The following is a 24,128-nucleotide window of genomic DNA, read 5'->3' on the forward strand; positions in this document are numbered from 1 at the left end:
ACAATTTGTGAAGATAGCTGGAGTACCTGAATTTTAAGTTTTAGTCACAGTAGTGGTTTTTTCGTTATGCTAATGAGGCCTAACACAACAATGAACCTGTATTCCCAATATGTACTGCAGTTTAGAAACTCCAAAAATAAACCTGAAAACAACCCTGTGTTCCTTCTCAACAAGTTATTTTAATTTACATTCAAGAGGCAACTGATGTCATCTGTTTATTTCGCTACCTTATTTTGAGTCAAATAACAATACAATTTACCCCAACTTTAACAATTACTTAAATAAGCAAATTAGCAAAGTATCAGAAATAGCCGACTAGAGAAGCACACCCTGGTGTTTTCTAACTACATGCTTCCACCAAGATTTATGCCTCCACCTCTTCAGTGTAACCAGACACGGCTGCCACTAGTAAAAACTTGTTAAGATTTTCATTATCCAGCACCATTCTTCCTGTTTATTCAACAATGAAAAGATTCCAAGGTAATTAAAATTTAGGCCTCCCAATCCTATAACCTGACCCACATGGGCAGGCATAAATTATCTACACAAATTAACAATGCTCTGCAGAGGCACAGAAATTCGTCACCTAGATCCACTTCCAAACATCTATCTTCCTTGCATAAAGCCTCCCCAGCCACGTACCTCCGACTGGTGTTTTCCCCCACCATTTACATTACTCTTAAAAGTCTGACTGCAACTCCAAGGTCACAAAGAACAAATAAGCATCACTGGACCACTGAGTCACCCTTCCCTTCTCATTCCCTGTTCCACTCAGCAAGGAAAAAAACCAACCCGTTTATTTTGAGTGATGGGAGAAAAAGAGAGAGAGATGAAGAGGAAATATGTTTTAGAGGAAGAAAAAAAAGGTGCAGTTTCAAGAAAGAAAAGAACTGACAAATGCCAAGCTAGGATAATATTTACTGATTGGCAAGATGAAAGTGGGAGATTAAAAATTAACCTGGTGGGGACTGATCAGGTTATAAAACAAGTTTATTTTCACTTAGACTATATGAAGTGTCTGGTATGATCTAGCCGGGCAAGATAGGAAGAAGAAAAAACATTGGACTGGTTCAGGAAATAACCAGACAGGATCCATTCCCACTAGGGCACAGAAATCTCACAAAGACCAATAGCTTTTGCCCTCTGACAAAAATCCCTGTAACATTTTTCCACACCTGTTTAACTATATATTTGTTCTGATGCAAATGAGAGGAATGCAAAAGAGAATCAAACAAAAAAGTTTAAAAATATACATGGTGCATTCTGGGCAGGCTGCCAATGTGAGTACAGCACCCCGGCCCCATCAGCAAACATGGAACTGCACGAATGCACACCCAACCATTTAACACAGAGAAAAAACACAGAAGTTCCTTGACTTCACCAACAGTATTTATTTTTACTTCACTTAGTACAAATAATGAGCTACGTCTCAACAGAGAGAGGCACTATTTGATATTTTTTGCACCAGTTGGTGTCATTTGTGCTCTTCCAGATCCAGGCTCTTTGTAATTCCCCAAGTCTGCCAACCGCACGTGCCGCTTTTACGCCCCAGTGGGCAAAGGAAAGAGGTGAGCCCAGAGCAGAACATATCTAGGGATGGATCAGCTACCACGCCTGGTGCAAGTGCTAATCTTAAGCGCTTGCTTCCTTTCAGCTTTTCCATCCTAGTTTTATAAACAACCAAAGCATCTGGTACATCTATTACTTGTAAGTAAAAGGACCTGATTTTGCTATGATGCACGCTAGCATCAATTTTATTTGAATGCAGTTCACACCAGTACTTCTTTACACCAGCTGTCAGCAAGGTCTGAATGACCTTGTTTGAAGTGTTTATGTTCTCAAAAGAAAGCAACATTATCTGAAGCCTGTTTTATGTTTATTTTGAAAGAGCAGAGAGTTTATTTTGAAGAGTCCGACTGAATAAGTTTAAAAGACTTCTATGATAGATTACACTGACGCGTGGATAGCAAAACTTAAAACATATTGCACATGTTGTATAGACCAGGGGCATATAACAGGAAAGCAATGTGTGCTTACGCAATTACGGGAGTATCCAAATTGCCATTTGGTTGTCTTCTTTGCACAAGATGTTGGACAAAAATTAAACCAGAAACAAACGTGCAATTAATTTCCCATCTTGTAAGTTTAAAGGATAATTACAAATGAACCATCATAACCCTAAAAAGGCCAATCCTGAGACAATACTACGCCATCTCCATTTGAGCTTAGTCTCTTTCCTGAACACCCCCTTTTTATGATTAGAAGTTTCCTTTTTACTTGCAAATACCCTTGTGTTGCATGGACCACTGCCCCTGGCCAGACTGTACTCCTCAGCTACTAGTATGACAACGAGGTATTGCAAAGATATGCTGTCGCTATGAGAAATCCCACATGGTTAAAACAATGCAGCCTCCTCCAAAACAAGTAACAAGGCTGGTGTGCAGCACATCCTGGTCACAGACTTTTCCCACTCCCTGTTCCGTTGCCCACTGCTTTTCTTGGATTGTCTGTGTAAAGCTCCTTACACACACAGGTGAAGGCTGAGTGCCCATACAAGCTCTAGGAAGTTTACAAGTACCTAAGCCACAAGTTATTAGATAACCCGTTTGTTTCTAGACCTGAAGCTTATGGGCTACAAAAGAATTTCACGTAAGACTCCTCAGATAAGTCTCCTATCATTTATAACAACTATTTAGACATCCCAGCAGAATATTTCAAGAATATTTCCACTGCTACAGATAACGCAGCAGAACTAGCATAGTGAATATTGGAGCAATATTATATTTATTGGTAACAGTGAAATACTTTCACTTCTGAAGTGTACATAATGCATCTAGCAAAAATTTGTGGTGGAAGACTTATACAGATACCCAGAAAACTAGAGCACAAAAAGCCCACTCAGCAAAGCAAAATTAACACAGGAGAAGATAAGCAGCATGACTAGTATAACATCGGCTTATCCTAGCCCTGGTTTTGCGCTGATATACACCTGAGCGTGCAATTTGTGAACATGCAGGCAACAAGCACATTGATATCTTAATTCACGAACGTTAAGGAAATGTGAATCAATTTAGAAATTTATTTGGATTACTACATATTTCCAGTTGTCGTAAGACACAAAATAACCTGCACTGGTATTATATTTCATCTAATTGTGACTGCTCCTAAATCAGGATTACTTACTAACCTCAATACAGTACTCAAGAGCAGTAAGAACTCCTGAGAGACACATCCCAACACAAGAAGTATTTCAAAGTTCTTAAGTAACTTTGATGCAAAATTTCTAAGAAAAGGAAAAGAATGGCACCTGGCAAAGCAGCATCAGGAAGGTACCTTATAGTTTCTATCATTGTTTGTCTCTACTGTTAAAACTCTTTTCAAACTCTTTCTTACTGAACTGCATTTAAGGAAGAGAATGAGTAAGAGCTGATGACCAACTGGATAATCCTGCTATATTAGCATCAATTGGCTACCAAGTCAACCCAGCAGCAGTTTGGAAAGGGAAAAGAGATGGATTTATTGTGAGAACGGCAGGGAGGTTATAAGAACAGCAGAGAACTTACCTCCACAAAGAGCTCTCCAACACTCTCCCCATATCAGTATGATAATACTTGGTAAGGATCAGGATCACCTAAAAAGAAAATGAGAATAAATACATTTATATATATGAACTGATGTAAAAAACAGAACATGATCATGGGCAGCATTATTCTGGTAAATGCAAGAGTGAGGCTCCTGAAAATCTGACCTGTATTTCACTTTATTTTTACCTCTTGCTGGTTTTGCTTTTAGACTGTTTTTTTTTTTCCTCCCCCTTTCTCTTTCCGAGAAGAGCGATTTCAGCACTCAAAGTTTTGTGCAAACCTGGTGACTTTGTGAAAGATTGCCCATTTCACATGAGCAGTGGAGTTGGAATAGTCACATAAATCCCCCCACCACATGACAGCCCGCAAGCAATTTGTATGACTTTCTCAGCAGGAAGAACCAATCTGGTTGCTAGTTTAAGTTTAGGAGACAATTCTCTTGGACATCTGCAGACATAATTTTTTTTTAATCCAAAGTGTTAAATAATGGTTATTAACTTTGATTATCCAGATAACACATTCAGGCAGAAAATGAGCTCTGGTCTTCCCTACAAGATCAGAAACTCAACTTTTATGTCTGTCATTTTTCATTCCTAGAAGTATCACTTTTTTTTTTCCTTCAAGCACCAGCTCCATACTCTGTAAATTACTCATCTACATCACCAACAGCCAACAAAATACACAAACAAATTTCCTCCACAAAACATCTTCAGCCTATGTCAGCAAGAAACACGTTCCATGCACTCAACGTCTCACAAATTCACTGGTCAAACAACATAAAGCACTAGCCCATGACTGGTATATCAATCCGAATGCTATGTTTAATATTTAGATCATGTAAAACAGATTTCCCTCGCTGGCTGCCAGTCCATATTAGTGGTTCTTATACCCACGTTCCTATAGCAACCTCATAGAGAGTGGGAAGAACCTCTGGTTCCTTGCACAGCTCTTGGCTTTCTTTAATGCGGGGTCAACATCAGGCTCCAGCAGTTTGGAGCATGCCATTACTTAGCTGGCACTTCCTCTGCTCCTGACCACCAGACGAAATCTCCAGCAAACAGCAACTGTAGGCATTCACTTTGATTATTGAGATAATTAATATGCTGATGATACTTTTATGCCACAGTCTCTGTACGCTGGAGCTTGTGAGAGAACAGAATTCCAAACCATGAGTGTTATGTAGACTGCACTTTGGAAATAACACAACGTTTTACAGAACTGATCTGTAATACCAGTCTCACTCAGGGTTATCTAAGCCTAATAAATTAACAGCACGTATTCCTGGATGTATACTGATACAGGTAAAAGCAGAACCAATCCATAATTCACCAATAATATTATTCTCTCCTATTCTCAAAAGGGTCACAATCTACCAGACCACCACTGGAATTTGGTGATTTATAAAAAAAAAGGCTTGGTTTAAAAGAAAGCAAGCAAGAAAAAAAAAAAATCTTTTATTTTTAAATAGGTTACTACAAGACTTACAAAGCCAAGAGAAAGAACCATTTCCCAAAGGGGAGAGTATCTACTGATGAGATTCCTGGCTACAGCCCAAGCACGCTTCGTCAGGTCAGCTATTTATTCTATTGTCAGTGTCTTAACTACAGCTTTCTGCTGGTGCTTGCAATTAAGGAGAAAAAGAAAGAAACTTCACTACTGGGAGCATCTATTGGCTCCAATTATTAAGGAAAAAGTTACAGACTGTGCTCTTCTGAACAATTGAAATTCCTCTTAGGCCACAAAAACTGACCTGGGATGTTTTTTTTAAGAGATGCAAGAATGCCTATTTGGTGCATGGAAATAAAAAAAAAAAGAAAATATCAAAAGATATATATACAAAGAGATTACACTTTGTTTTCTTACATTCGTGCAGAACCAAAAACTGAACCCTAAACTTAGTAAGCCACCTTGTTTTATCCCTGTACAACCATAACTTTTTAAATTCAGACATATTATTTCAATGACGTGCATTGGAGACATTCTGACACAGGGTAAGCCCAATGCTTCATTCCTGAATGGACCTGGTTATTATTGTACACACAAGATCCTGTTGGGTTACCCTCAATCCACCTGCTTTGAACTCAACCTCTATGGAAGCATCAACAAAGCACCTTCGAGATAAGCCATTTCTTTAACTCAGCACCTGTCCTAAGTGTTAAAGACTTGCAGGGCCAAGGAGTGTGCTCACTGTACTGCTTGGTAGCTGTTGTTCATCTAGGGGATGCACACACCAGATCAGAAAGCTGCTGTTGTTCCACACACTTGAAATGAATGGCTTTCAGGTAACTGCAAACTGCATTGGGGAGCAGCCATATGCAGCACGATGTCTTATTTATGCCGCAGGATTGGTGCCTAAATCAGAGTCATAGCTCTGAGAAACAGATGTCTATTTCCCAGTCTGGGCTGGTAAATTCTTTCAAAAATTAAAATACCTTATTTTGCATTTCAGAAGTATGGAGAATGACTTAGTAGGAAAAACAAAGCTATAATGAGCCATCTTTGAATTCTTAAACGCTGTTAGCAGATTCCTGTCACAACCTAAGAAGTATGAAGCTGCCGGGGGGGCTGACCGCTGTTTCAACTATGCCAGTGGATTTCATCCCAATGTCCAAAAAATGTAGGTCAGCTATTTAACAGATTTTACAGCATTGTCCTCTGGATCATGGGCATCTTTTCAGGCTAAATAGTGATCCTGCTAACCAGAACAGTGTTTTTTCTCAATTAATAAACAGATGCAAAGAACAGGAAGAATCATTTCATAATAAAAACATAAAGGTCTTCGGGATCTCTGGATTCTCTGCGTCATTTGTACGAGCATAGCCCTGTTTCACTGATTTCATTTCAATGGCACTCCATAATTACAAGCATTTTACAGGCTGGATGGAAGCCAATGGTTCATACACAGGGCTGTCCTAGTGAAAGCGCTTGGGTGGCCTGTAGATACAGAGAGAGGCTTGAAGCACAACAGCAACTGAGCAATGATCAAGGGTATGATCCTTAGCCAGCTCATACTACCATCAGTCACGGACAGCTAAAATAAATTTAGATTTTTTGTGGTATTCTTTTATAGCTAAAATAAATGTAGGCAACGGAAGAGAATTAGACTCACCAAATTCTTTATTTAAAGATGGATTTATAGGCCTACCTAGAGATCTCCTAATGCATCCAGTCTCCTGTTCTATGAGGAGACTTGTGAAACCATTTTAAACCATTTCATCTTAAATTCACCCACAGTTTTTGGAGATAGTATGTCAATGGAGGTGGCAACAATAATTCCCTGTTGTGTGGTAGCGACCTATGAACACCCGATGGTGCTTCTGGTCAAAAATACCTAAGGAATGTATTCCTTCTGCTTTCACTGCCCTGAAACAAAAGTCCCTAAGCGTTCATTCTTCCCAGATTCCTCAGAATCTGTGTTACCAATAACACCACTAAGGCCTTTCTACCTGCAATCCCTAAAGAGGGAAAACGTTAATGAAGCGCGAAGATTGGAATTTTGGTTGTTTGGGGGTTTTAAGTAAAAACAAGTAAAAATACACACATACTTTGGTCCAAAATAAAGACATGGATGTCTGGTACAGATCCCTTGCTCAGTAACTGAGCTCCACAGCCTTCTCTTAGGCGCGGTCCTTACTGCACTTTACAGCTTTCTGACTACCTTTCTACTGCTTGCTCTGATCTCAGCACGTTCTGCCCCTCTGCAGCGAGCTGGCAGACACTGCAGCTTCACCTCCCTTCAGGAACATTAGAATAAACAGAGCATCATATCTCCAGTTCCCTGTCAGGTTCCCTGCATAGAATTCAGGGGACAGTATTTTCACCCTTTTCCTTCCAATAAATTGTTTTATTTTGGTACTACCTGTCAGGCACGCACCAACCATGTCACACAGTATAGATTTAAAATAAAAAAGCAAAAAAGGAAAATCAAAACTTTCAGCGTTTGTCACAAAGTAGTGCTCTATTACTTGCTGCTTTAGTAAAGTCCTTGACCTCTCCATAAAGCCAGAGTTGACCAGTATTTCTCCATATTCTGTGATATGGAATATACATCTGTGATATATATTCTGTGATATGGACATATGGAAGATAAATCCCTTAGGATTCCAAAAGTCATACACAATGTGCATTGGAAGTTAAGTTTTCAGTGGAAGTAATAACAGTAATTCTGGTCAATTCGCCCAGGCTGGGAGACCTTAAGTTCAGAAATTTCTCTACCTCTACTTTTTCATCCTCCCCCCACCGTTTTTGGGGGGATGGGGGGGTGGTGCAGAGAGAGAGTTTTGATCCTCCCATGCCATTCCCCTACTTCCCTAACTTAGTTCCTGCCTGGGTGGATTCTCACTGTTATGGTAGTTACAGCTCAAAATTGTTCTCCTAACAAAAGAGTTGTAGCAGTTTCTGATCCAAAAATCCTTTCTGGATATAGACCTTTCTTTCTTCAGTTTTCAGTGAATAATGGACAGGGAAAACAAATGGAAAATTCCACAGATATTATTATCCATGAATAATTAAAGTTAGAATGAGCTACGCTTTCCCCCTCTCCTTTTCTCTTGCTCCCTTCTGAAAATGCTTTGCTGCATGGCTGGGCCAAAAAGACCAAACCCTCACTTCCAGGAGATAGAATGTGGTTTTAATCATTTCCTAATAAAATTTTGGCTTTAAAGAAGCCCATTTTAATCCTCTCTTTTCATCACCACGTCACCTAAGAGGGGCAAGAAAGGAAAAAGGAATGAATTCTAGATCAATCAGTTTCCCTGGTGTTTACATTTTATCTTTGGGGTGTTTTTTTCATTTTCAGTGAAGGATTTGCTAAGATCCTTCTCTTTTTGATAAACATTGACTTATGAAAAAAAGAAAAAAAAAAAATCCTTTTTTCCCCCCATGCTTCTTCCATGATGTATTATTTCACAGACCATTCCTAACACAGATCTCTCTTTTTCTCTCTACATGGCAATTCTTATGGATTAAGCTGTATTTGACCCCTGCCATTTGTGATTTGAAGTAATTATTTTTTTTGGCATCTACTCAGAAGTTTAATAGCAAAAGACTCATCCTTTCAAAGGTATAATTTCAAGTATGATTGCAAGTTTTTGTGTTTTCCCAAGTTTATTAGAAGGTGAGAGCACCCTGTAAACACTTCTGGGCAGCCAGAGCTACCAGGGAAATACACTGCTCAGACAGACTCAAGTGCCTGCATACTTTTTAGCATCTGCTTAATTTAATTCATGTGAATGAACGCACTGAAATCAAGAGAAGTGCTTCTGAGAGTCACTTGAACAGGCACTTAATACTCTGTATGACTGGGACATAAGCTGCTGTTCTGTTCAAGAACGCAGCCGAACTCACCTTTTCAGCTATTAAACTATAACTATTTCACTGTAAACTGTAACTATTTCAGGGAAATCAAGATGCTCTAGGCACAGCCTATTAACTCATCACCACCACCCCCTGTTCTTCCAAAACTTTCTTGACAACTAATAATCAAAAAACTCCCTAACAAATTATAGGCAACCACCTACTGCTCCAATCCGTCAAGCCATTTCGACTTTTGCAGCAGCAGGCTCTTCAGTCACCATGCTGATGTCGATGCTAGTTTTAACATTCATTATTTAAAACAAAGACTCTTAGCAGAAAAGTAAAACCCAAGAGATTATTAATACGATGGTATATTACCACAGGTCTATTGATCACACTGGGAGAACTGTAAACAGAAAGAGAGCGTTTAGGTTCGCTCTGTTGCAGCATTATGATGAAAGGTGAAAAAGGAGACATTTAGACCATTACTAAAGCTAATGAGAATTCACTGTATAAGCTTCTACTCCTCTCTGGTAATAAAGTTCATAAAAGCAACCCATGACTTAACACGAAAGACTTAAAGAATTAGATTTATAGTTCTTCCAACTAAATTGTATTGGAAGAAGAGAGAACTTACAGTGTATGAAGTCACTGACCGGACCAGTGCACTTGTCTTAAGCATTAGTAATAATTCTGTACAGCAAATTTATTCATAATTCAAGGCAAGACAAAATAATGGCTCAATTCCTATTCTCTAAGAGGTATTTCTATCCACAAGAGCTGAATAAGTGCATAGTCTTGAAAGCAGTGGCTGTGATTGCTTCCGGATTCAAAACCATGTTAAATATAGTACTTTACACATTGACCCTGCAAACATTTATACAGAAGAGTAACTTTAAGATATCTAATACATTTAATCCACTATCTAGCAAGAACAGGATTATATTCTGTTAGCACTGCACAAACACAGAACAAAAAGACAGCCTATTGCTTTCAGGAGCCTACAGTCTAAGATCAGAAAAAAAGAGAAGTCTTCACATCATCAACAACTGATCTCAGATTTTCAGTGCAAGCTCCTAAGAAGATTATGTTTATGTGATGGCACTGCACGTACACTGTATATATATGCTTTTGGCTGCTCATCCCTACCTTATAGTTCTAAATCCACTGACTGATTTCAATCGTATTTGACAGAGAGACAGATAGCCATAAGGCTAAAGTAGCCATAACCGTTCATATCACAGGTCCATCGAGATCAGTAATGTGTCTCCAACAGTGGCAAACAAAAAATACACAAGTATTAGAATGGGGGGAAATATAAATATATAATAAATAAAGATGCTTCCCAAATAAATTTTCCAGCCTTCAGCGATTTGCAACTCAGGCAGTTGGGCTGTTACTTCAGGTTTTAGAAGTTGGCTTCTAGGTGGTACTGCCGGAGCCATCAACACAACAATAGGGACTACTGTGTTCGTAACTTCCAATATTTAGTCTTCAAAAAATCAAAGCATATGTAAAATTGGTTAACTAATCTGGATTACTGCTACTCTAACATATTCATGTTGCTACTCATTTCTATAATCATTAGATGCAGCTCTGATATTTCTGGAGATGCTGCAGATGCAGAGCTCGCTCACTCAAACAGATGGGAACTCGATTTGAAGGCCACAGAATTACAGGGCCCAAAATTCTAGATTAAATCTGCCGCTTGGGAAACAGCATCTAATATTTTAAATACTTGTTCAATTAAACTTTCTGTTCTTTTTCAAAGAGGCCAAAACAACATCACCAAACAATGTCATTGACACAAAAATCTCCAGTTCTCTGCCATCGCCTTTTTCTACTCAACTGGAATATTTTTTAGATTCAAATATTTAACATAGCATTTGATAAGCTCTTAAAACCACATCTGCAAACATGCCAAGAGAATAAATTTCTAAAGCATGAAGCAAGAATATTTTTTTCCTAGTCTGGCTTGACTCCTAATTTTAAATTTTTTTGAAATAGAGACTAGCTTTAGTTTTCTCCTATAGTAATGCATTCAAAATTGAATTAACAATCCTTCCTGCAGAAGCAAACCTATTGTCTGAATATTATTTTCCATGCCCATGAAAATTCAGGATGAAGCAGAGCTGACATCCAAAGACGACATGTGTAAGACATCTTGACTCTTACAGATATTTCAGGAATCCAGTACTATGGATAGGCAATTCACCTTGGTCATCAACATTATATACTCACTACCAGAAAAGAAAGATCAAATTTTAAGTGCTGTTTGTGAAATATTCCCGGTCTGTCACGCAGTGTTACTGCCCAGTAGTAAAATGCCAAAAATTGAAAGTGAGCTTCCAGTCTGCATCACTAAATCCTTTTTCAAAGCCAGAGCTTTTTCTTTTTTTTTTTTAATTTAAATTACCATATAAAAATAATTATGCTCTTTAGTTCAAAAAAGACATTATTATGCAAGACATATGGAAACATCTGTAGAGGATACCATAAGCTGGGAAAACTGTTCATTTGACGCAGGGCTGTTGGCAGATATGTTCATACTGGTTACTCTCCCTCACAGCTGCTCTGTCTTCACCAGAACCACACGATTAAATATTATTGTACCAGATAACATCATATTTATCAGAGGTTGCATCAACCTACCCTGACCTCAAAATTACATTTCGTTATCTCTGAGAACGGCTTACTGTGCTCAAATAAGACCTAACTGCCTATCATAAAGAGGCTTTGTAAGACTGCATATGGGAGCAAGGACTTTGACGCTGCATCAAGATCAGGCAAAGAGTCAGAATGTTTAATATCCTTCTTATCATGAATAAGGACCGGACTTTATATTTCCTGAATATTGTAGGTACCCGAATTTGTTCTTTATAAATGAGAAAGATAAACATGGCCACATGATCTACAGAAGGGGACAACAGCACATTCCTACCTGAAAGGTGCACTGCCAGGACAAACATGCTAAAGGTCAAGGCAGTGACAGAGTGATGCTGATTAATATTTCAGTCAGAAGACCAGAGACACAGCATAGGCAGGTGCAAAACTTGTTCCGCACCTTTTGTGATGTGGTGCATTGAAAGGCATTAAGATGCTCAGGGGCACTTTAACACCCCATATTCCAAAGACAAAATCAGGCCTGGAAAATGCCACAAAAACGGGAGGGGGCAGGGAGAAAGGAAAAAAAAAAAAAAAAAAAGAAAAAAGTCATGGGGTTGCCTAGTGAAACAGGACTAACACAAAACCTATCTGGGACTGTGACTTCAAGTGCTGATGAAAAAAAGTCCTCTTGTCCCCTAGCAGATCACCCTCCCAGTGGGCTGGGCATGGGTGACTCTCCCAGCAAGGACTATTTGCTTCGCACAGGGACAGACTGGGCCCAATGCCTCCCCCTTGCTGTCCCTTTTACTGGGTGGAAGTTGGTCTCTCTACGTCTGCCTCTCATTTTAACTGTTTCATTCCTACTTATCTTGCTAAAATAATTAATTTCAGTAGAGGTATCACCAACACACTGCCCCCAGTATGGTGTGAAATGGGACCATTCCCATGCAAATGCCAAGCCCATCTGCTCCCTGTGGCCACATTCAGAATAAATTTGGGACACCTCAAATGACTTTAACAGAATTCAGCTACTGTAAAATACTGGGAATGACCCCCTCTGAGAGGAAGAAGGATGAAAGCACATTTATCTTCAGCATTATCCCTGAAGCAGCAGAACTTCGTATCCGTGCCAATGGAAAGGGCGTAAAGGAGCCGAGGGAACATCCAACTGGGTTAGGAGACTATTAGAAAGGGCTTGGGAGCAGTTGGGAAAATTGGTCAGGGGCCAAATATGTCAGAGAAAACATTGGAAGGGGCCGGGGGAGTGCTGGAGAGTTCTCCACATTCAGTGCAAAGCCAAGCCAGGAGGTTTCCAATCTGCGAGCACTGAGTTCTCGCCAGCTTTTTGTATTTCTTTACCCCGCCTCTGCCCTAGGTGTTCATTACTTTAAGAGCCATGGGGCCATTAAAGCTAAGTGGAATTATTCAGCATTATCTGTGAAAAGAAACAGCTATTTCACCAGGCAATGCGACATCCTTTTGGATCTCTAGCTAATGCCGTCCTGTCACATAGACACTATGCTTTAGTTTAACCAGTATGAAGAATATTAACACAATCGGTCATCTTAGAGCCAGGTTTCAAATTAGCCTTGCATTCCAATCTTAAACCTCTAATACATTTTAAATGACCTTCAGATCAAATAGATACAAGCAGGAAAAGATTGTAGGCCCTGATAAATGAGGTCTATATTTCTTTATTTTACTCCAGCAAAGACTTAGGCATTCGACAGATTCTTTAGAGACAGTTTTTGTATGTCAGCATTTAGCAGGCTGTAGCTAGGGCTGCAAAGCAGTTTCAGCAACAAGCTCTTAATGTGAAATTCTCCCCCTTAGAGACTGATGTTTTTCATGCTTGGTCTCTCCCCTCTGAGCCCAGATTGTTTTTGAAATATGTTAAGAACTTCTTTCTTCATGTTATGAGAACTACTCTTTTCTGTCTTCATAGATATAAGCATAGGTACAACAGTTAAGCAGCACAAGACTTGGAAGGAAAATATTTTTGATTCATCCCTACAACACTTTTGAACAGCTGTCTCTAACACTTACACCTTTCTCATGGCTCTTTTCTGTAGAAATGCAGTAATTCCAGGCTTCTCACAGCCCCTTAACATAAGGTAGCAGTACTGTCTATTTTACAGTTGGGAAATGGAGGCAGAGATGTATCACTCTGATTTATCCCAACTAACTTTAGGATCTACCAGTCCCTAAGACCAAAAAAAGATACCTCTGGAGATCAGTTTTGCCTATCTAGATCTGATAGTCCTTTGAAAGTACTTTTTTTTTTTTTTCCCTATTGATTTATCATGCTAAGGACCTACACTTCCAGCCTGACCCTCTCAGAAAGCCTGGATGGAATCTGTGCTTAAATGAGTTGTGGAAGAAGTCCAGGCAGAGAGAAAAACAAAACAAAACAAAAACACAAACAACAAAAAGAGGACAAACTGAGAAGCAGGATCAACAGACTTGAAATAAATTCTGCGTGCCACTAATCTTAAAGACCTTCTTTTCCAATACGTGATGCTCACAGACCCAAGTCTTGCATTCATTCAAGACCACTTACCCTAACACTGGTACCCACGCCTTACAGCAATGCACCAGCACTTGCTAGAGCAAGGTGGTCTGAAGTACAGTTACGTACTTCTATCCCACAGATGTCATATCTGTCATGTAATATAAACTGTGACAAAAAGACAACATTTTCAATATGGGAAAAATTCATTTTTCCCCTTGTGTGCCTTTCCACCAAGGAATAAATGGTAATCTGAGGAAAGAGTTAGAAGAAATTTATGCACCTATATATCATCTCAGAAGGTGCAGCAGACTAGTTTTTGTAACTACCAAAAAATCACATTTCATTTCTTCAAAATGGCATGCATGGCTATGATGTGTCTAATACTGGGGTACTTTATTACAGAGCTTAACACTATTAAACAGTTAAAACTTCTGTACAGTGTACATAACATTTACCGTTGTCCTTCATTATAGTGAGCATCTCTCTGGAGCGGCTATTTATCTTCCAATCTTTTTTTTCTAATGAGTTTGTTCTATATTTTTATTGTAAATGACTGTCTCCATTTATATTCTATTTCTGAAACTTACAGCATAACCTTCTCTGTTTACAAGTCAATAGTCGTCTTCTGATGGAAATTGCCTTATCCCAAAACAAAGAAATAGATCTGAAGCTTTTAATTCTTGCAAATTGTTTTTCTTGAGTTTGGGGTTTGACTGATGCCATAACAGAAAAGCACTAATAACGAGAGTGCAGAGGATACAGCACAAACCCAGTGGCAATTTTTCAGCTCGATGTTGTTAGCAAACGGATGTTTTTCTTGCTCCCTCCTCACCCTTCCATACCCATGCATTTATTTTGAGTCTGATCCAAAGTCTATTTAAACCAATGGGAATCTGGATTAAGCCCATTCTAAACATATTAAAAGTAAATCAGACCTTGAAATTTCTTTCATGGAGGGAAACATCCAATTTTGATAAAAACCAGTATTTGCAAAAGTCTCATATATTTTGTGCACAGGAGAAACGGTCAGGCTGTATTTTCCACAAAATACGCGTAGTTGTACAAATTTATGACTTTAAATGTCAAGTTATAAGGGACACAAGACTACTCAAAGAGAATAACTTTATTATATTATACTTAATTATATTATACTTCATAATGCAAGCTTTGTTATCCTATAGTGGGAACTTACACTTCTGAAGATCCCTCTAAATAGACATTTCTTAAAGTACAAGTTCACTCACAATGTACAGGAGAAAGCGAGCAGAGGTAGATTGCTGGAAGTGACCTCAGACCTATTATGTCAATCCATGATCACCTACGTAAGGGAAAACATGCTTTCAATCCAGCCCAAGAAATAGCTTGTAGAAGTTTATTTTGTAGACACAATAAAATGAATAAAACATCCATTCAAGATTAGTCAGCCACCTCCTGAAGACAGAAGCATGTCAAAAGCTGATCAAGGTTTAGGAAAAAAAAAAAAATCTTCTATTTTTCCTGTCAATTCTTCAGTGAACTCTTTTTCCCAATGGGAGATCAGTGACATTTCTTCAGGAAGAGCAGTGTCAAAAATAAGGAAACAGAAGTTTATTTCAGCTAAAATTTGACTTTCAACAGTCAAACATGCGAATGGTACCCCAGTAAAAAATCTTGTGCAAGATATCAGAAAAATACAGATCAAAATGGCTCAGGCTTTCTTTCAGAGACATTACGGTATTAGTTAATTAATACAGTATCGCTATTACTGCTATATGAAGAAGGAAATTATAAATGTTAAAGTTCAGTGCTGGGAGACATTAGCTCAATCCAGAGATTTCCCACCCATATTCACAAGCCACCCAGTGCAGACAGCTACCCACAGAAACCTATGCAATTCCAAGGGCATTGACTCCCTATCAGCAGGGAAAGAAATCAAGTCCCCTCCATATTCCCTAGTCCAGAGAAGGCGAAAGCATCCTTTAATCCTGTAACAACAAATAGACAGCAATTTACCTGAAGTGATATTTTTTGCAGCTTCCCTCTCCCCTCCCCAAGTCACAACACAAGCAGCCTGAAGTGCATTTGTCAGGGAAGGAGACATAACGCAAGCCTCTCTAAATCAGTCATGCTAATTAAATAAGGCACAACAGGACAATGGTCAAAAAAATTCTGAACAAAAGAGGAAGACCAGAGTATGGATGTAAAGGACATAGAGGACTACAGTGAAAAAATAGGAATCATCAGATACCTGGAAATAATGTGAATTCCCCATGAATAAAATAAAAAGGCAGTAAATGTGCTACTAGAGAAATGCATCAACCAGGAAGGGGAAAAAAAGATGCTCAAACAAGTCAGTTCAGTTCTTTGGTTCCCATCCAACTCAAGCAGTGTCCATTTCCTCAGCAGGTTAAGCTGTTTGGAAAACTGTCAGTCCCCAAGAAATACTTACTCCTCAATGCCTTAAGAGAAATAGCTTAGGGAAACGTGCAGGGTCTCTGATCACAGCTCAGGCAAGTCTTTGTTTTGCTTTTAGTATCCTGGTACCTAGGGTTGTCTGTCCTTTTTTTTTTTTTTTTAAATTTTCTCAGAGCAAAGAATACTAATGGTCTGTGGCTGTGCAAGACTAGCTGAGATGAACAAGGCCTGAGAGATCTGCGAACTGAATACCTAACTCATACCCAGGAGCAGTGTTATGACTAATAAGAAGCTTAGTCTGAAGTTTGTAAAACGGATTTGTGTCTAAAATCAAGACTATTTGCTAAGTCTTTCTTTTATTAAAAAAAAAAAAACAACTTACATACTCCTCCCCCCACAAATCAATGCATTATAGATACATTCCTTCAGATCTGTCTTTAATTATTAATTACCTTTCAGCTTTGCAGTGACTCTCATAGCTATTTCACACTGACAGACTAGAGAAAAGGGTCCATCCCACTTCAGCTAGAAGAGGGGTAGGGGGATGGACAAAAGCGAGGCGTGGGGGGGAATAATCAGTAAGCCTCCAAGACAATCTGTTTATTTTATAGGTTCAGAAGATGATGCTGTTTAAAATTTTATTTTCAACACCAAAGGAAAAAGGACAGAAATAAAAATTTAAATAACTGCCTGTAGCTAAATGTTTCCTCTCCAGAATGCTTAGAATAGAGCTGCAAATCCATGGAAATAGGTATTTCTTAAAGGAATTGCTACTACAACCTTAATTCCAGTAATGTTCAATACCATAAAATATAATGGTCTTCATAGCAGGTAATGGCAGATAACGATCACAAAAGTTAAATGTTTTCTGCTTGAATTCATAATGAATCCAAGTGGATAAAGGCTACAAGGTAAATGTTTACTAGAGGGGTAAATAAGATAATTAGTTCCTGAACTAAAAAGAAATTGAAGAAAGTTAAAAAAAAAAAAGAATATATGTTTTTTTTAAAAAAAAATATTTTACTTCCTGGCAGTGGTTCCTTTTTACTGTAAAGTGAATTATTTCTGTACTTAGGCACGTCAGACAGCTTGTAACACATTTTGTAACCTAGCTCTTAGCTTCACTAAAACGTAGGTTCTAGCTCCTAAGATGTACCTGTAGCCTAACTTACTCTAACGTGATTTGTATTTTGTGTAAAATCCCATGATTGTTCCTGAAGGTTTATGCATCAGAAACAGGCATGATATTCTGATTTATTTTAAGTGATTAATTTGATATTTTGCTCTTATATTGGGAAGGGAGGACAGTGGCCAAGTTGCCACAGTCAAGAATGTTTGCCTGTAACACAGGAGTAAGGAGAAGATGGTATCCCCGCAGAGCTATGAGGCAGCAGCAATTTTGCGCACTGGAAATGGCCCTCAAAGCACAAAATACAATCATATTTCCTGAAAAGACTCTCTTTATAAAGAGGCGGTAAGCCAAAGATCTAGGTTCTTTGCCTCTGTTTTCTCAGGCACTGTCTCATCCCAGGTTGTGGCTCTTCTCAACTTCCTGAAGGAACTTAACGCCTGTTGGGAGCTGCACTGGGGCAGGTAGGACTGCAAGTAGAGCCAAGCACGTGTCCAGAAGAAAAAGGTATCTCTCCTGACCTCCTGCAGATTGATGCACTTAAGGTGTCAGATAATCACCACCTTGCTTGCTTAAGATTTGCTGCAATTATGAAAACTCAAACGACAATGCTCAAGTAGCCCTTAAACATAAGGAATAAACTGAAGGCATCTCAGATGCAAAGCCCAAAGCTAGAAGGTGTCACCTGGTCCTTCCTGTCCATCTTCCTCTTTTCCTTCCCTTCCAGGCCCAAATACCTGTAACTCAAACATGCTTAAAGCACATTGCTCTAAATACAGCTACATACATTTCAAAAAAATACAGCTTCTACATCTTCCTCTAGTAAAGAGTTCCAGTATTTATTTATGCGGACAGGCAGGTAATGATGGCATACTTCTAGACTAAATTTGTCTACCTTCAATCTTTAGCTATGGGATCTTATCATGTCCTTGTACCGGAGATTAAAAGGCCCTTGCTGACAAATATATTCTCCATATATAAGTACTTATACACAGCAATCACATTATCTCTTGACCTTTTCTCTTTAATAAGATTAATGACTGGTCTCCCTGCAACTCAATTCATAAAGCTTATTTTCCAGTATCTGGACCATTTTTTGTGGGTCCTCTCCCCACCTCTCATCTCTTATCTTCAGAGTACGTCCCCTAGAATTGAGGGCACTTCTGAGGTGAAGGCATCAGACCTGAACAGCAGCAGCTACCAGAAGCAAATTTTCTGACTTTTACTTGATATACCCTTTATGGACAGCCCACAAACAGCTTACAGGAGCCTCTCCACAGGTTTCCATGAAAGTGATTCTGGAATAAGCCAGCAGAGTGCTGCTGTTGTAGAACTATGTTAAACATTTTGTTCTTCTTTCCCTAAAAGGGAAAGATCACTTGGCAAACGCCTAATAAAATTAGGGCATGCAGAGGGAGGATTAAATGAATGCAGATACATACAAAAATAATCAGCATTTTTTCCTCCACTCCACCAGGTTCTCCCCAAGAATCCAAGAACTTTCCAAGCCCAGACATCATTCATCTCTCAGACTCCAAAGAGCTGTTTCTAATCTGTCTCCTCTTGTTTAGCCTTAGGCTTTGGAGACCTCCACCTACACCTCCAGCAATAATTATTCTAACTAGTCTCTGCTTCCCTGGGCTAATTGCCAGTAGAATCCAACTGATTTTCTGTAGAAGAAAAGAGCAAGCTTGTCAAGAAAAACTCTGCAGCTGGAGACAGAGAGAGGAGAAAAGGGAAAAAAAAAAAAAAAAAGGAAGAAAAAAAAAAAAGATAGGAATTCCAGCATCAAGAACAAACCTCATGAGCTCTGTTTGCCACACCAATCCAGTTTAAGTACATGTTGAGCAAGCTACCCCTCAATAACCTTACACTGACTTCTGTGTCACTGCTTCCCAAAGCAGCCTTCCACCTTCCACACTGAGAGCCTCACGTTCATTTTTGTTACTTCCTGATGTACAGCTTTTCATCTGGCTTTACCAAAATTAATTTTGCTGGAACTTCATCATCTAATCAGCCATTTCAGATTATCCTTCTAACAACCGTCATTGTTTGAGCAATTTTCGTGCCATCCACAAACTTAACAGCAAAATTCTTATCAGTATTGAAACTACAGAAATACTGACTAGCACTGGATTCAGAACTAAAACCTAGAAACTAAGGAAATGAGTTTTCACAAAATTGTGAATTAAGTCGCCAGTGCTTCCCCCAAGAGAGATTACTCCCCATCCACCCCCAAGAAATTGCCCCAAATGGACTATTCTAGCTGGTGGCAAACATGCTCTGACTTCTGTAGATGACAGACCTGCCTTCGACTCTTAACGCTTAAGATCCCTTTTTCAACACTAAGGCATCATTTGAGTTCACAGCTTTTAAGGAAACACCATGTGTTCCGACTGTCATATTAAGCCTACCAGGAAAAATAAATTTTATTCTCATAACGCAATGGGTTACGTTCCTAATTGCAGAACCGGAAACAGTTAATAAAGAAAACTGTTCATTGCGTTACATCATGCTTAGCACTAAAGCGGCTCCAGTGTTTCAGTTTGCTTGACGGCTTGCATTGTGCTTGCTCCAATCAAAAGACATACCCGCACTCATCTCTCCATAACTCACTTCTTTGTCACCTCTCCAGGAAAATGAAGCTTTAGAATTTGTACTCAATATCACCATTATAACCGAGTACTCCGTACCCTCCTCTCTTCTTTCAAAATGGGTTTCTCTCCTACCCCTTTTTTCTCAAAACTGGAATACAAGGTGCAAAGACAGAGATTTATGTAACTTATCCTACCAGGTCGCATTCGGCTTCTCATGGCAAGTCTGGCATATAAACTTACATCCAGGTAATTGTGGGGATCCCACCATTGATATTTATCATTCAGCAACTCCGTATCGACAACTACATACAAAATTTAGAATACTGTGTCCATTTTGGGGATCCTGCTGCAACAAAGATTGACAGACTGAAGTGAGTGCAGCAGAGGATCACAGTTAGAGAGCTGAAGTGCAGGACAGATAGGGAAAAGTAAGGGAGCTCCATTTGCCCAGTGAAGCAGAGAAGACTATCTAAAGAGAAGAGACAGACTCTTCAAACAAGAAAAGAAAAACCACAAGCTGGAGGATAACTTCCAGTGGGATATAAAAGGATAAATATTTTCACCATAAGAATAGTTAAGTACTAGGACAGGTCGCCCAGCGAGGCTGAGGAATCTCCGCCCTTGGAGATCTCAAAACGTGCCTGGACCAGGCCTTAACGACTTCATCTCACTTTTGATATAAGCCCGACTTTGAGCAGGAAGCTGGACCAGATGACCTCCAGATGTCCCCTCCAATCTCAATTATTCTGCAATTCTATGCCACATGGATTGCTTTTAAATTAATCTCATGTGCCTTAATATCTCATGTGAATATCATATTTTAAGACAAAAGATTTCTTGATCAGATTTTCATGTCCAAAACTTTAAAAGAAACCAAGTATATTATATTACCATAATCACTTTCACCGCTTTGTGAAGAAAATGAAGTTTTTATTCTCCCTTTAATAATGGCTTCATAAAAACATATTTGAATAATTTATAACATATCAATTCTACTGCTATTGCAGTTAGCTCTTCTCACTATGATAAGCAGACAGTAAAAAGGCTTGTTTTTCCTGAGATAAAGCAAGTTCAGAGATAGCATTTCTACTCAGACTTTACAATCTCTAACTCAGTTTCATGGCATAATTTGTGGGCAGAGTACCGAGTACGTTACTAGGTTTCAGTTCTTTTTTACCTTTGCTCTTTTCTTCTCCTTTCTCATTATCACAGTATAGCAACAGAAACCATATAGTTACAACTACAGCTTAACCTAAACCCCTTGAAAAACATGTAGTATGAGTATATTCACTTACTAACGAGCATGAGTAATAACAGTCTCTTCCTCACCCAAAATTACTTTCTTTAGTACATCTATAGTTGTACCCAGAGATTTGGTCCCAGTAATTAAGCAGGTTGTGGCAGAGCAGAGGCCTCACAAGCACAGCACCTTTACCACTAGACCATCCTGCCTTCACGCATCTCAACCACTTTTTCCAGTGAGACACTATAATTTATTTGTATATATGGTTAAATAAATCAATAAGTATCAGCAATAAGCTTTAATAATTTGTGATATTAAACATTATGAATTTAGAGGTATTCATTATAGACTAGCAAGTATATTTTTAATTGCGATGCTTAGAGTTGAGCCAATAATTTTCCCCAGAGAAGGAGCAAGAAATAGTCTCACTTCTTTTCCTAAGCACTGCTATATACACTCTTTACAAAGGGGGGGCACTATATACCAGTGATAAGCAAATGATCTTCCGATACACAGTCTATAAAATGTTTTGAAATATTCTGGCTGAAACATTGCATTGAAATACAACGCCACCTCATATGCTGTCATTTTAGAGGTAAAACTATATGCTGTGGCAGTGTGCCTTTCACTCAAATTCATATCACTGAAAAGTAAGGGGAGAAAAGTAGCGGCAGGACAGCTCTTTTTGACAAAGTACCCTGTAGCAACCATATCAATTAGGTTTGCATAGATCTCCAAGTGTGAGGCAGTTAATGAAATACTGATCATTCTCCCCAACTCTAACTTAGACATGTTAATTAAAAATTAGAGGAAATCATCATCATATAAAATGAGTTCACTGAGCGAGAGTACAAAAATACCTACCAGGCAGTGCTCTGTACACGAGACTTCTTTTCAACACTAATTAAAATGGATATTTCTGCACATGCAAGTCTACCCAATGAAACACAAATAATAGCGTGAGTTTAACATTTAATGATTTCTCTGTTAAAGAGAAGACTTTCATTCAGGAATGCTATAATTTACTCTGAGTAAGATCCACTTAATCATCATGTTTACTGCCTCCTTTTTCTTCCCACATTTTCTTTTTCTAGCCAGCCATGCAATTGGCAATTTAAGATTTAAATTCTGACCACTTAAGCCTTTATCTACTGCATTTCCCAACCCCCATCTTTATTTTCCTTCCTTGTACCACAGATCATCTAGCTGAAAATCTTCCATAGCTGACAAAATGAGCTGGTTCCACCTGCGAATAAGACACCGATGAATACAGCTTCCCTCCACAGAGGAGGGATTCCCCCAGGCAGTAGGATGAGTTCAATTCAGCTGCACAAGTGAAAAGACGGGGAGGGTTACAGAAAGCTTTGCAGAGGGAGGGTGAAGCAGCCAAGTCACAGGAAATAAGGAGAAGAGGGGAACTGGTCCGAAGGCTCACATCCTGAACACAAAAATTCAGGTTGAATTCCTCTGATGGTAAGTTTTCAACCTCTTAAGGAAGTCTCCTTCACCTTAACTCCCCATGAGCTGAGTAAAGATACAATAATTCTTTGTTTTCCTCACATAGTTCTTGGCTTGCTAAAACTTTATGGTCTTTGAGATAAACACTTTCTCTCATACATGCGTAAAGCATTTAGTGGGATGAAATTCTGACCTTGACTGAGATCTTATGTAAATACACAGTGGTTAGCAAAATTAAAGGATGCAACATCAAGCATTCCATAGACCGGCAATGCTAGGATTAAAACCACGACATCTTTGTCATCTCTGTCTTTCTCCTGTCTGTCTCTTCCCAGATAGCCCTGGTTCCCAGTCTACCATGAGAATCTCTTATTACCCAAATCAGCTTCTCATGCCTGTGTATTCACAAACAAAGCTGCTAACTTAGAGGAGACTATTTTTAGCTAGGGTGCCTGGTTTCCCAGAGCGACCAGGGCTCTAGCTGCAAAGCACGTCTTTCACATCTCCTACCGCAATGAGGTGGAGCAGCCAGACCAGTCAGCAGGGCTGCTATAGCAGGATGAGTGAGCAGGATCTGCCCTGAGCCCTCACTTGACTAAGATAACATTAACTCTTTGGAACACATTAGCTTAAATGAAAAATTAAACAGACTGCAAAGGCAAGGCTGAATCTATACCCTACATTCATAACAAGATGATTAAACAAACTTCTTTTTATTAAGATGTACATGAGTGGATGAGGAAGGGGAGATGAGTCACTTTTCTTTCTGAGCCCAGAGAGATTTCTGTTAAATCCATGCTGCTACTCCAGCAGAAGGGGAAGGAGTCTGGGCTAGTAGCCCACTATGAAGAAAGAAAGAAAATAATGGTATATTGTGAAAACCACAATGGAGGCTAATGGCCAAAAATGTTATGAATCACTGTCTTAATTAATGCTGCTAATCAAAAAAAAAACCAAAACAACCAAAAGCCACTGACAAAGTATTTTTATTGTTAAACTGCACACAAACACACAGAGAAGACCTCAGAACCTTTCAGAGGAAAAGGACCCACAGCTTAAGAAAAAAAAACTAAGAAAAGTGATGCAGCTGCAGCAAGTGCCCACAGCTCGCTGCAACAAGCATGGACTTGTTCAGCTGCGTGAGCAACATTTTCCAAGCCTGAATGGTGACTTTCTCAAACGCTCATCATAAACTTAAAATGACCCTTCCCTACCACCCTGTGCAGGGTGCTCAAAGGGGACTGAAATCATGACCTTTAGGAAGCACAGGCTTCTATTTAACAAAAGGAGTTTAATATATTAGTTGTGC

At 39.1% G+C, this 24,128-nt stretch overlaps 1 protein-coding gene across 10 annotated transcripts in view; it reads right to left on the bottom strand.

Moving 5' to 3' along the window:
• The window catches only part of SORCS2 (sortilin related VPS10 domain containing receptor 2), a 575,679-nt gene that overhangs the window by 386,752 nt on the left and 164,799 nt on the right, over nt 1–24,128 (bottom strand). For all 10 annotated transcript variants that reach the window (XM_074587510.1, XM_074587509.1, XM_074587507.1 and 7 more), the window contains exon 2: nt 3,564–3,631. In XM_074587510.1, coding sequence (XP_074443611.1) covers nt 3,564–3,631 — 68 coding nt within the window. The remainder of the gene's footprint in view (nt 1–3,563; nt 3,632–24,128) is intronic.

Source organism: Larus michahellis, chromosome 5 (assembly GCF_964199755.1).
Source record: "Larus michahellis chromosome 5, bLarMic1.1, whole genome shotgun sequence".
Taxonomy (NCBI): domain Eukaryota; kingdom Metazoa; phylum Chordata; class Aves; order Charadriiformes; family Laridae; genus Larus; species Larus michahellis.